The 14,259-nt window shown below is 36.5% G+C and overlaps 1 protein-coding gene across 2 annotated transcripts in view; it reads right to left on the bottom strand.

The window, feature by feature from the left end:
• Nucleotides 1–14,259, bottom strand: part of NETO2 (neuropilin and tolloid like 2) — a gene marked incomplete at both ends in the record, with an annotated part of 80,170 nt that overhangs the window by 58,070 nt on the left and 7,841 nt on the right. The window contains 5 exons of one of the 2 annotated variants that reach the window (XM_081215769.1): nt 1,936–2,063; nt 2,147–2,191; nt 7,049–7,297; nt 7,951–8,091; nt 10,876–10,932. In XM_081215769.1, the coding sequence (XP_081071895.1) occupies nt 1,936–2,063; nt 2,147–2,191; nt 7,049–7,297; nt 7,951–8,091; nt 10,876–10,932 (620 nt within the window). The remainder of the gene's footprint in view (nt 1–1,935; nt 2,064–2,146; nt 2,192–7,048; nt 7,298–7,950; nt 8,092–10,875; nt 10,933–14,259) is intronic. The other variant, XM_081215770.1, reaches the window with a different exon arrangement.

The following is a 14,259-nucleotide window of genomic DNA, read 5'->3' as shown; positions in this document are numbered from 1 at the left end:
GGTGTAAGTGTTCTCCAGTTTCTGAGTCACCCACCCAGCAGTTATGGGATTTGATTTTATTGTGATTGCACCCCTCCTATCATCTCAGCACAGTTTCTTCTTTGTCTTTGGATGTGGGGTATCTTTTTTGGTGAGTTCCAGTGTCTTCCTGTCGATGAGTGTTCAGCAGTTAGTTGTGATTCTGGTGCTCTCACAATAGGGAGTGAGAGCACGTCCTTCTACTCCGCCATTTTGAACCCTTGCCCTCATTCTTGAAAGACAGATTAGTTGGACATGGAATTTTCAAATTTTAGATTGCCAGTTAATTTTTTTTCCTAAGCACTTTGAAAACATTATTCGATTGTAATTTCTTCCAAGTTTCTTAATAAATTGCCACTGTCTCCCATCCTCAAGCTACTTTCTGGGTAATTTTCTCAAATCTGTCTTTCAACACTATAATTTTTACTTGAGTAAGTTCCATTTGGTTATTTTTAAAGCATACTTGGTATTTTTCTTTCTCATTCTTTTGATTACTACTTGTAGGATATTTAAGACACTTCAGTTCTTGGGGATCTAAGAAACTTCTTGTTGTTATGCCTGTTAACTCACTCATGGCGGGTTGTTCACCTGTGTTTTCTAATTTTGGGTTGTAAGCTTACTTCAGCAGTGTTTTAGCTATAGCAATCCTGTAGCCTACATGGTTATTTTGTATTTATCTTTTCAGGTGCCTCAAAAGGTTTAATAAGCCCAGGACCATTTTGTTCATTTTGGGGCTAAGTGGTTCCTGGGCTGAGCATGGAATGTAAATTCACATCCCAAACTGTAATAAAGATATAGGTATAAACGGTCAGGGGAGACCTCAGCCTCACCCACATCTTAAGACTGAGCCCAGGATAAGCTTCTTTTTTACCAATTTGCACTAGTGGAAGAGTTTTTCTGATCTACCATTTCATGGCAATCATCTCCCTTTGAGGGTTCCAGCTTCATGTGGCAGTCCTCTATAAGGCCACATGAACCGTAGGCCTTTTATTTGTCTCAGTGTGGGTGAGGCCAAGCTCCTGCAATATCTACCCTTAAGTAGTCATAGGTTACTGAAATCAGCAAGGGGCATTTGTACCATCAATTTCAGTTTTCAGTTTACTGCTCTGATTTATAGCTCTTTCATTTCTAGTTCATAAGAATTATCTTCTTTTCTGGAGCTTATCTATGGTTTTAAAAGGATATCTGTTATATTTTATCCAATATTTCTAAGTGTTTTGTAATACGTAGGTTTTCAGGTTATCTCATCCATCATATTACCAGCAACTTTAAATTTGATTTTCCTAATTCTTTAAATTCTCCTACCCTCTTTCTTTTCTGTTTACACATATAAACAATAAATATAATTTTAACTGTTACTATTCCTAGAAGTACAAATTAAAAGCAAAAAGCAGAAGTAGTTAGCAACCAGTCTCAACCTGTCAGTTATTTAAAAACATCCTTCCCTGTGGTACTTTCCAATAAAAACTCTACATGATTAGCAGAGGACAGCATGGTAAGAACACACAACTAAGATGATACATTTGTGTTTTGGTTTTGACACTGTTATAACCAACTCTGAGACCTCTGACAAGATACTTTAACGTCTATGGCCTATTTTACCTCCTCATAGTGGTGTTTATGAATCTATGATCACACTGATCAATACCTATACTCTCCAATTAGGAACACACAGATTTTAAGAATCTTAAAATAAGAATATTAATGTATGTGTGACATTCCTGAAGTTTATGTTGTAGTTTATTTAACTACAACAATGCTGAGATGCTAGGTGTTCAATAATGTGACTGAAATAAAATTTTTAAAAAGTTGTAACGTCAGTTTAAATAACAAGTATCTGCATGAACCAAAATAATACATTATACAAATCACATCTTATTATGTTCTTCTTAGAAGTGACTGCATACGTAATACTACCTTAGCTTTTGGAGTAGCTTTAATCGTCCAGATGCAATCAACTGCTTGGCCAGGTTTTGTTTTTTCCTCTTGTTCTACCTGACTAGAACGTATTATTCCGTCAGCTCCTGACAGCTCAAACTGGCAATCTAGAAAGAACAGATGAATGATGTTCAAAGGAAAATAAGACTGATCAAAGATGCCATGAGGAAAAAGAGGTAATATACTAAACCTGGGATGGGATTTAAAATACCTCCTAGGTAAGTAAAGTCTGGATCTGTAACAGAGAAAAGAAGAAAGTCATTGGCATTGAGGTAGTTTAGAGCTACTTTAAGGCTTAATGTCTTACGTTATGTCTAATGTTATACTTAATAACAAAGCAAGAGAAAGCTTTCATTTGTGTAAACTACAGACCACTGGTTATTTATGAGCATATTGAGGTGCTCACTTATAGGATCGATATTTTAAAAATGATAACGTTTATACTTTTGATCCAATTATGAACTAAAAACTTATTTATGCTATCTGAAAACTCACAACTCTATGTCAACTGCAGTAGCTAGTCCACTGATGGATGAATGAGTAAACAAAATGTAGTATAAATAATACAATGGAATATTATCCAACCTTAAAAAGGAATAAAATTCTGACACACGCTACAACATGGATGTGTGTGGAAACATTATGCTAAGTAAAATAAGCCAGACAGTTAAGGACACTATATGATTCCCTTTATTGAGGTCCCTAGATTAGTCGAATTCAGAGATGTTCACAGGGCTGTAGGGAGGGAGGGATAGGGAGTTAAGTGTTTAATGGGGACAGAGTTTCAGCTTGGGATGACAAAAAAGTTCTGGAAATGCACAGTGTGATGGTTGCACAACATTGTAAGTGTACTTAATGCCACTGACTTGTACACTTAAAAGGTTTAAGATAGTGAATTTTATGTTACATATAATTTATCCCACCACAGTAGCAGCAAGTAAGTTGTTTTTTTCACAATGGCAGGAAAAAGAGAGATGACTAGATGATGTATAGGATATTCTGCCCTATGAAATAGTTCATAGAAAACTGACAACCAATAGTTTATATCAAAATAACTGATTTAATTAAATTGGCCAGGTATTTGATTTTTATGAACTAAATCAATTAACTGAATTGACACTTTAGTATCAAAAGACATTACAAAGTCCTATATAGAGTCAGATTTTTGCAAATAAGTTTAGACTGCCTGAAAGAAAAAACAAACATCTTAATCATTTGAATAATGCTTTTAAAAATATTAAAAAGCAAAGCCAGGCAACTTTATATATAAAGATTCTTTGAAGAAATGCAGTTCTTTTTCTTCTATTAGTTTTATGTATCATGAGAGCAACTTCATATGGCTTATGGTTAAAATATAAATTATAATAAAATGCTAAGGATTTCTAGACTATATTACCTTATATTTGCATTTTATAGCACTTCAGAGTTTCTACAGACCTCATGTTTAATATTATGCTAATGACAATAACATCAAGAAGATCATGTACTATTCTGTTTTATAGATGAGGAAACAATCAGAGATTACGACTTTTTTAGACCATATAATGGCAACGTCAGGACTAGATTCTAATTCTCTAGACAGTTTTTCTTACTGTAACATTTTTCTTTCTTACTCTTTCTTGCCTTTATAGTGTGGGTGACGATACCATAATTTTACCACTAAAAGAAAAAAAAAACAATGTCAAAATAAATAAACAATTCATAAATAGCTAAATCATGGCTGTCTAGTTACTTAAAGTCATATAAAGTAAATTTTGTCTAGGGATTTGTAAATACGGATGAAACTTACTAACGATGATGAGAAATTAGTATCTTCTAAATAAATGAAATTCTCTCAGCTACTGGTGATATTTGCTGAGGCAGAGGCTCTTAATGGATTGCTACATCCTGGAAGTAACTGGGATAATTCTGGAAATTTTAGTGCAATAATGACAATGTCCTAGAATTCTTTCCTATATGTGAAGAAATTCTGATTCACCTGCCAGATAGTTGCTATGACTTTCTACTCTAATGCTGTTTAAATTTAGATTTCTCTTTGACATTTCTCTGCAAAATTGCTGAAGTGTCATCACTCCCTTTTATTTAGGGAGGTTGGGTTTAGATTATTAAGTTAAAAAAGAACAGTTTCTGTTATGTATGCTAGATTAAGCTAAAAATTTTCCTCTTACTTTTTTTCAACATGTACTTTGATAACCATGCAGAAAGTCAGTGGTTAAGATTCTGCACTTCCACTGCAGGGGACACAGGTTCGATCCCTGGTTGGGAAGATCCCGCATGCCACATGGCGTGGCCAAAACAACAACAACAAAAAACAATTTTAACAAGAATTGAGCAACCAGTTACATACAATAAACTGTGAATTAAAATAGGTTTAAACAGGCTAATTAAAAATTCTGAGATCTTTTAGACTAGCAATTTTTTCATTCTGGTGGGTTGATATATATGTCTTCTATCTGAATTTTCAAATTAAGTTTTTAGACACTTGATTGTAATTTTTTAAATTTATTTTTACTGTAGTAAAACATATAACATAATATTTATTCTTTTACTCATTTTTAAGTGTACAATTCAGTGGCATTAAGTACATTCACAATGTTGTGCCACCACCACCACAATCCATTTAAGTAAAAACTAAAGACAAATTTTACTATGATCCAGCAATTGCACTCCATGGTACTTAGCCAAATGAGTTAAAAACTTGTCCACACAAATACCTGCATATGGATGTCTACAGCAGGTTTATCTGTGGTTGCTAAAACCTGGAAGCAGCCAAGATATCCTTCAACAGAATGGATAAACAAACTGTAGTACATCCATACAATGAAATATTATTCTGCACTAAAAAGAAACAAGCTACCAAGCCATGAAAAAACATGGGGGAACATTAAGTAAATATTACTAAGTGAAAGAAGCCAATCTGAAAAGCCTACATACTATATGATTCCAACCGTATGATGTTCTGGAAAGGGCAAAACTATGGTGACAGTAAAAAGATCAGTGGTTGTCAGGGGTTGGGGTGGGAGGGATGAATAGGTGGAGCCCACAGGATTTTTAAAGCAGTGGGAATACTCTGTATAATACTGTAATGGCAGACATATGTCACTATACATCTGTCCAAACCCATAGAATGTACGACACTAAGAGTGAACCCTAGAGAATAGAGGTATGGATACCAAGGGGGGGAGGGTGGTGGGATGAACTGGGAGATGGGGATTGACATATATACATTATTGATACTATGTGTAAAATAGATAACTAATGAGAGTCTGCTGTATAGTACAGGGAACTCTACTCAATGCTCTGTGGTGACCCAAATGCGAAGGAAATCCAAAAAGGAGGGGATATATGTATACGGATGGCTGAAAAAAAAACAGTGAACCCTAATGTAAAATGTGGACTTTGGTGATGATGTGTCAATGCGGGTTCATCAGGTGTAACAAATGTACCCCTGGTGCAGGATGTTCATTTTAGGTTTTGGAGGTAGCTGTGTGTGTGGGGGGGTGGTTAGAAGGTATATGGTAACTCTGTACTTTCTGCTCAGTTTTGCTGCGAGCCTAAAAACTGCTCTAAAAAAAAAAAGAATAAATTTTACTTTTTGAAAATGTTATCGTTTTGACATTGAGAACATAAATACTAAAGTGACACTTAAAAATACCATTAACACATTTACTAACACGGAAAAAAAGTTGACTACGTTGTTCAGGCAAAAAAGCTGGTAATCTAGCTGAAAGAATAGCATGATCTCTGTTATATAAAATAAACAAAATAAACAGATACAGAAAAACATCTGAAGGAATACACACCATATTGTTAATACTGGTTTTTTATTTATAGGGTGATAAGGTTATAGATATTTTCATTTGAATATGATTTAATTTTTTTAAGTTAGCAAATTTCTTGCATGAAAACATAAATAAAAGCAAAAGATTATATAATTATATAATCTTTACATAAATAAAAGCAAAAAGATTATACAATTTTATAATTATATAATTGTTACATTAAGTTACTTTTTCATCTTATTAAGTTTGTAAACTCTTGGAAGACAGGAGCAATAACTAGTGTATCTTTGTGCTGCCACATTAGGGGTATGCATATCTTTACAGTAGACAGGCTTTGAGGACTATAAAGTGTTCCCACATAACCGTGTGGTAGGTAAGATAGAGTATGCTGATAGGTGGGTTTGCTCTCCCACCACCCAAATATATTTACACGTCCTAATCATCATAACCTATGAATACTACCTTATAAGGTTAAAAAAAGTGAATATTACATTTTAAGGCAAAGGATGTGATTAAGCTAAGGATTCTGAGAAGACAGGGGATATGAAGATGGAGGCAGAGATTGGAGTGATGAGGCCACACGTCCAGGAATGCTGGGACAGACACAAGAAGCTCGAAGAGGCTAGGAATGGATTCTCTCCTGGAGTTTCCACAGGGAACATGACCCTGCTGGATTCTGGCCTCCAGAACTCTGAGAAAATAAACTACTGTTGTCTTCAGCTGCCAAGTTTCTGGGAATTAGTTATGGTGCCCTCAGGAAGACATTCCCATCTTAGCAACAGCAACTCTTAGGCACAGCTCTGTGCTTAATAGTAAATTTTATAGTTAGTAGGTGGCAGAGAAAGGATTCACAACCAGATCTTTTGCCTCCAAGTGCAGAGCGCTATTCTTTCTATTGCTCAGTATTTTCTAGAGACTGTTTATTCAAATGAGTAATTGAGTCATTCCAATGGACAAAACCTGCCAAAATAATTTTTGGTATAGATCATGAAAATAAGACTATTTGTTGAATTATTTTTTAAATGTATTTATTGTGATGTCTTTGGCATTTGATATATGCTATAAAACATACAGAAATCTAAGAAATAATGTGATACCATCTATGATATGCTTCAAAATTCAAGTGACATAGTTTCATTTCTAATTTTTTGTTAAGTTTTTATTTTATTTATTCATGGACTGATTTCCCTTTGACCTTGCTAACTTCTTTAAAGCCTTGATTTGATTACCTTGACTGAATTATCTCTTTTCTAGCCTTAAGATTCTAAAACCAGAGTGAGACCTAGCCACTGAAACAATTACTTCTTTACCTGGAATAAATGAATATTTTGCTCGAAATCCCAGTCCTTCAAGTTCTTCATCAGAACTGAACTTAATCCACATGAATCTCCCTGTTGATCTAATTAATGGAGGGCTTTTCACACCACAGTAACGATCTACAAGTGGAGAGAAACCAAACGGCCCATCTCGAACTTCCAAGTGATCAAACCGACATTCAAATGATGGTTCTATATAATAATGTTCATCAAAGGTCAACTCTATTCTTTGACGTGGAGCAGCTAGAAAATAAGAGTAAGCAAATTAGGGCAACGCAAACAAGAAAAAGTAAAAATGGCCTGACACAAGTGAGAAAAGCACAACAACTGCTCTGTTACTGTTTCATAGATGAGGATCATAATGAGAACCGTTATATATAAAATTCATGATAAATGTTACATTGTATATTAATAATATAATAATAATGCTATTCCGTAGAATGATAGTAATCTTTCCCTTTGGTATGTTATTTATTAAATTGAATGTACTTAGTTGATTAGAGTTGAGAAGCTAATGCTTAGTTCATGAGATACAATGTACCATGATGAATAGAAAAACAGAAGAAATGAAAGAAACATATAATTTAACTATGGACATAAATTTGCAGAAAGCCTAATAAGAGATACCAGTAAGCTTAGGTTTCTTATCAGAGAAGTTTCTCATATATACTGATGCATCTAGTTAAATTATATTTTAGGAGATCCAAAATTCCTATAAAATTTCAACGATTATTTTTTTAATGTCAGTATTAAGAAATATTTATAATGACTACAGTTTAATTAAAATACATATTTAAATTTTGTTCAAACTGGTTTAACCAGGGCATTTAACCAATATATTTAGTTTTACAATAAGTAAAAATTCATCCAATGAAAGACAGAAATTGGTCAAATACCTTCCAAAATGTAGATACATTCCTTGTTTGGTGGATATGAGTCAGGATAATTTGGTGAAGCAAAATGACCTCCATTGCTGGTTCGAACCCAAATGCCACACTGGGTTGCAGGAATGTGCTTGATTCCAACATTTTGTCCATCTTAGGAAAACATGTAAAACATCACTTATAGTTCCCCCCACAACTTCCCCAAACAACTGCCCACTCTGTTACACACACATATATATAATTTTTAAGAACCACTGACAAACTCAGCATAACAAATTGAATATAGCAGAAGTGAAATGAAGGTGAAGATGGTATGCTGTGCTGGCGAGAAGCATTTGCTCTAGAGGACAAGTTTGCCATGTATAAGAACAGGGAAATAAAATGCGTAGATTTTATTTACAAGGGCAAAACCACGTGGGAGAATCTGATAAATCAGTAAAACTCTATAAAATTCAATTCTGACATAAAAATAAAAGGACCCCAGGAATTTATCTCTGGTGTGGTACCTCTGTATTTAGTTTAACGCAAAGTCAAATAAGATTCAAAGATCACCAAGGGGTTTGATTTGAGTTAAAGGTTGCAGATTGAACACACGTATTTAGCTCTGCTCCTTTTTCAAAGTCCACTTAAACGACAGTAAACACGTTTTTTAAGGGCATAAGCTCATAAGTACAAAGAGGTGGATGCAATAATAACAACTGGCAGCACTAGGTATCTCTGGCAGTGGGCGAGGAGGTGGTGAAGTTGGGCTTTTTAAAAACATGAGGCTTGGTTAAAAGTCTCTTTGGAATCAATTTGATTTCTAATACCCTCCCCTACTCCACAAATCTAGGTAGCTGCTGCTCTCCATATCAAAAAATGAGACTATTTCTTTGGAGAAGGTACAACAGGGTTGCTGGACCAGGGGACACCAGGCACAGCTGAGGGTAAAAATACCAACCTGAAAACAGGGAGATGAGGTGAATGTTAATATGCTGAACCACACCTCCCGTCTCTTCCCCCACTCAACTTCCCAAAGGCCTCTTGATCAGACGTAGAGCCTCTAAGCAGGAAATGGAATCTTAATCTTTTTTGGGGAATCTAATGAGTCCATAGAAAAAGACTCAAGGATGTGGACTTGGTCACTCACCAGGGAGGGTGGCAGTAAAGAAGCCCTGTCTACACCTGCAGACAGCTAATAATGAGCAGATCTGCATGCCCCTCTCATAACTATGAAAGGCATTCAAGGAGCACCAGACATTTGAGGAAAGCCCCTAATATGAAAAACAGATTAAAAACAAACAAAAAAGCAACTCTGAGGATACAAAGATTATAGAATATTAAAAAAAAACACTAAACAAAACGATCATTTAATCTCCTCAGAGAACAAGAGAGTACAGTTGACCCTTGAACAACATGGGATTGAACCGCGTGGGTGCGCTCACTACTTGGTCTGCAGTCAGCTGAATGTGAGGATGCGGAACCGCAAATACAGAGGCAGGCTTTGACTATGTGGGGATCAACACCGCCCACCCCTGCACTGTTCAAGGGTCAAATGTATATCGATAAGACAAGAACAAGGCATACTCTAAAAAACAGAATATTTAGAAAACAAATGAAAGTTTTTAAAAATAGAAGAAATGAAAAAAATATCAAGTTTGGAGCAGAGGTCCATAAACTATGGCCCTGGACCAAATCTGGCCTGCTGCCTGTTACTGTAAATCAAGTTCACTGGAATATATCCATGCCCATTCATGTGAGTACTGTACTGTCTATGGCTGTTTTCACCCTGCAACTGCAGATCTGAATAGGTGCTCCTTCGACTACAAAGGCCTTCAAAACCTTAAATGATTACTATCTGGCCCTTTATAGAAAAAAGTTTTCCAATTCTTGGTTTAGCAGATAAAGTTGAGGAAGTCTCAGTGTAGACTACTGAGAAGAAAACAGTTAAAAGAGAAATGGAAAACAGAAAAGACTTTTTAAAAAAGTAACTTAATAATATGAGTTCCTTGAAGACAGAAGAGAGGAAAATGGAGAAAAGGGAATTTTAAAAATTAAACAAGAAAAAAGGGAAAGAAAAATTTCCTACACCCAAAGACAAAATTTTCTTATTGAAAAAGCCCAATGGGTGACTTGACATAAACCCTGAAGAGATGTAACCAGAATTATAACAATACTGATGTGGCTGCTGTGGTGCAAAGTTAAAAGAACACTTGTATGTGGTAGGTGGTGAAGAGGAGGTGCATGAAACAGCTCAATTCTCATCCTGCATGGTGGGAAAAGTATTTTCTACTACCCGAAACTGAAATAACCAAGGAGAGCTGTATAGTATGTTATTTAGAAATATGCAGGAAAATACCAAAAGAGTGGCTATCTCCATGGAGAAAGGGGGTAAGGTAGGCTGGGGTACTGATTTTTCCTAATTAACTTTTTAAAATGCTTTGACTTTCATCATGTGTATGTATAACTTTGATGAAAATAAAAATAAGTCAGGTTATTTAGGAAATGTACTAAACTCTGACATGAATATCTGGCTCAAAACTCACACTAGCTAATCCTCTTTCATAAACAAGGACAATTAGAACAGGTCCCCAGGGCTTTGAATAAGCTATTGATGGAAACGTTTCATTTGTCTACACTGGAAAAAGGGATTTTTATTTTTGCTTAGTGATAAAGCATGAATCTCATTTGATTTTTGGACATAATCCATAGTGTTCTAGGAGTCACTAGTTATGCCGATTTTAAAAATTTATCTGTGCAAGACTTTATGTTAACAATTTACTCTAGTTAACTGCAGCTGAACCTAGCTGAACTGAGGCTGACAGGTTGATAGAAAGCCTTAGGTCACTGGAACGCCCCAGAGGGATTATGGAAATAGTACTCAAAAGTTGAAATCCTTCCAAATAAGCCATCCCACTGTCCTGAACATGCAGTAAATTAGCACTGTAAGGTCTTTACCTTGGGTCTTTTGGGCCACAGCAATCCCTTCCACTACAAGTATTGTTATTAACAACACTAGAGAAATAAAAGAGAAGAGAAGTTAAAAAGTTGAACTAGATTTTACCAAGTTTATAAGAAAAATCAGGTGACAAAAAAGGATGAACTAAAACTCCCTATTTCTTACTAACATTCACTCTCAAGATTTTTAAGTGTTAAATGTTATGTTGAGTTACCATTTGACACTTAAGACAACCCAAGAAAAAATGTAATTGATATTATACTCATTTATACAAGCACTAATAGTACATTTTCAATTTACGATGGATTAAAAAACACATATTTTTTTTTAAACAACAGACTGAGCTGACCCCAATTATCCTGTATTTATTTTACTCTGTCTCCTCAAAGACTTTCCATGCATAATGGCTAGCTCTGCAATGTATTATGCCAGTAAAAGTTCAATTAGATTATTTGACTTGTGAGAACACTCATAATAAAGACAGAAGTAAGGGGGCAGCAGTTTTCTAGAAATCCATTTAAGACACTCTATAGCTGTGCGGTACAATGCTGTGTCCTGCATTACGAAAGCTAGCATTATTTAGAAAATGGAGCTTCTCCCCACCCCCCGCCCACAAGTTTAACATTTCTGATACCCAATGAACAATATATTGTTTTGTATATGCTTGTGTTTTGAAGATAACATGTTAGTTTTAAGAATGATGCACTGATATCTTTTACTCTCCTTTTCAATGGAAACCACACTATCAGCCTCCTGTGCAAACTGGAGTTTTTATTATTCATTCGGTCAGCAAGCACATACAGAGTACCTACTGGATACCAGGCACTGAGGATACACAGATTGAGGCAGGGGAGAAATACAGCAAAACAGTTAAAAGAGGATGGACTTCAGGAGTTGGGTGGATCCAGGTTGGGGTTCAAGTTTTGCTCTGTACCAGCTGTGAGGCCTTTTCAGCTCAGTTTACTTATTTGTAAAACGGGGACGTTGTGCTAATAACACCAACATCACAAGGTTGTTGCGAATATTAAGTGAGGTGATGCACATTGCACAAAGCCCTTTATACGTGCCAGGCATTCTGCTAAATAAATGATAGATTTTAGGACAAACTGCCGTCCTTAAGGAGTCAACCTACTGTCGAAGACCATCTACAATACAAGGTGAAAGGAGTTTAACAGGGGTCATAACAGAAAGCACAACTGAAGCAGAAAAGGGAACCACTCATTCAGCTGGGGGTTAAGAGGAATAGAGGAAAGCTTTAGAAAAAAAAGGTATATTCTAGTGGGACTGGATAGAACTTCTACCCAGGAGAGGGAGAAAGAAACAGCTCAGAGAAAAACATGGAGCCATGAGCACTTATCTATAGGCGATATTAGTGAAATTCTGAGTACGATAGTACAGTTAGCATGTGGAGGGGAAACATCAGGTTAGAAATAGTAGGATGAGATCCGACTGTAAAAAGCCTTGAATACCACGCTAAAGAGTTTGGACCTCTGACTACAAGGAGAAATCACTGTGAGTTTTTAAACTAGAGAGTGACATTATCACATCTGTGTTTCAGACCACTAATCTTGATGATTGTGTGGAGTCTAAATTTTTAAAAAGAGAGGTCATTTAGGAAGCAAAGATGACATGGTCTTGAAGCAGAGCAGTGGTAGTGCAAATGGGAAGGAGGAGATATTTATAACATGATTCAGATATAGAGTCAACTGCAATTGGTGACTTAAAGGATGTCTAAGGGTGAGGGAGATGGAGGCAATGAAGAGATTGCTAGTTAAGTTTAGATGGTCAAGCCATTGTTCACTCAGCAGCATGTACCCAGCATCTACTACCCAAAGTCACCAACGTACAAAGAGTTTTTGTCATTTTATGCTGTTTACATCTTATAATATAATCATACATCTTCATCTTTGGTTCCTGTATCCTTGTTGACCTTTGTTTCCTTTGTCTTCTCTCAACAACTTTAATTTCTCCTCCCTTTCTTTGGTTGCTAGCAGTGTTAAAGATCTCATGCTATGTAGGAACAATCCTTCTTTCAAACTCTTAACATCTTGGCATTGGATCAGAGTTAGAGGAATGGATTTTGAACCGTTTTTAAAAAACAAAAAAACCCCAGAAGATTTCTGATCAAAAAGAAAAACTAGGGATTTCTCTGGTGGCGCAGTGGTTGGGAATCCACCTGCCAGTACAGGGGACATGGGTTTGAGCCCTGGTCCAGGAAGATCCCACATGACGTGGAGCAACTAAGCCCGTGTGCCACAACTACTGAGCCTGCGCTCTAGAGCCTGCGAGCCACAACTACTGAACCCGCGAGCCACAACTACTGAAGCCCGCACGCCTAGAGCCCATGCTCCGCAACAAGAGAAGCCACGGCAATGAGAAGCCCGTGCACCACAACAAAGAGTAGCCCCCGTCCATCACAACTAGAGAAAGCCCACCCGCAGCAATGAAGACCCAACACAGCCAAAAATAAAAATAAATAAAATACATTAAAAAAAAAAAAAGAAAAACTAGGGAATTCCCTGGCAGTCCAATGGTTAGGACTCTGTGCTTTCACTGCCAAGGGCCTGGGTTCAATCCCTGGTTGGGGAACTAAGATTCTGCAAGCCACGAGGCACAGCCAAAAAAAAAGGGGCTCCCCTGGTGGCACAGTAGTTGAGAGTCTGCCTGCTGATGCAGGGGACACGGGTTCGTGCCCCGGTCTGGGAAGATCCCACATGCCGCGGAGTGGCTAGGCCCGTGAGCCATGGCCGCTGAGCCTGCGCATCCGGAGCCTGTGCTCCGCAACGGGAGAGGCCACAACAGTGAGAGGCCCGCATACCGCAAAAACAAAACAAAACAAAAAAACTCGGGTAATGTTAGATATCTGACAATTCAGCAAATATAACAACCATCTATACCAATGTTTCTTGATAGCGGACACTATTCCCCAAGGCATATTATCCCAGCCAGATGATACAGAACTGGTCAAAATTTTGTGATTATACCTTTCCTCCTGATTCACAGGCATAACAATTTACCAGTTTTTATATTTATAATTCACAGTATTTAAGCAAGTAATACAAAACCAGGCAGAAAGGGAAAGTAAGAAATCAACAAACTGAAACCAGGAGGGCAACAGTAAAACTATGGTAAAAAGATGAATTGTGCCTAGAAAATTATTCTCCATAATGACTAATAAAAATTTGGCTTTGTAAAACACTTTGATTTATGGAATTTTCACAGAATATACAACTGAGGTAGAAAAATCACATTAAAAATAAAATAACAAGACCAAAAAATAATCTTTTCTACTTTATTTAGGGTGTTGCTCACAATTTCCCCCTGCCAAATGTTTAAAAAAGCGATTCACAACTCTTATCAACCAAATGAACTGTTGCCACTGA

The sequence above is a fragment of the Mesoplodon bidens genome (assembly GCF_964165515.1).
Source record: "Mesoplodon bidens genome assembly, chromosome: 18".
NCBI classification, from domain to species: Eukaryota; Metazoa; Chordata; class Mammalia; order Artiodactyla; family Ziphiidae; genus Mesoplodon; species Mesoplodon bidens.
The sequence above is the reverse complement of the archived record's forward strand: the minus strand, read 5'-3'. Positions and strand labels throughout refer to the sequence as shown.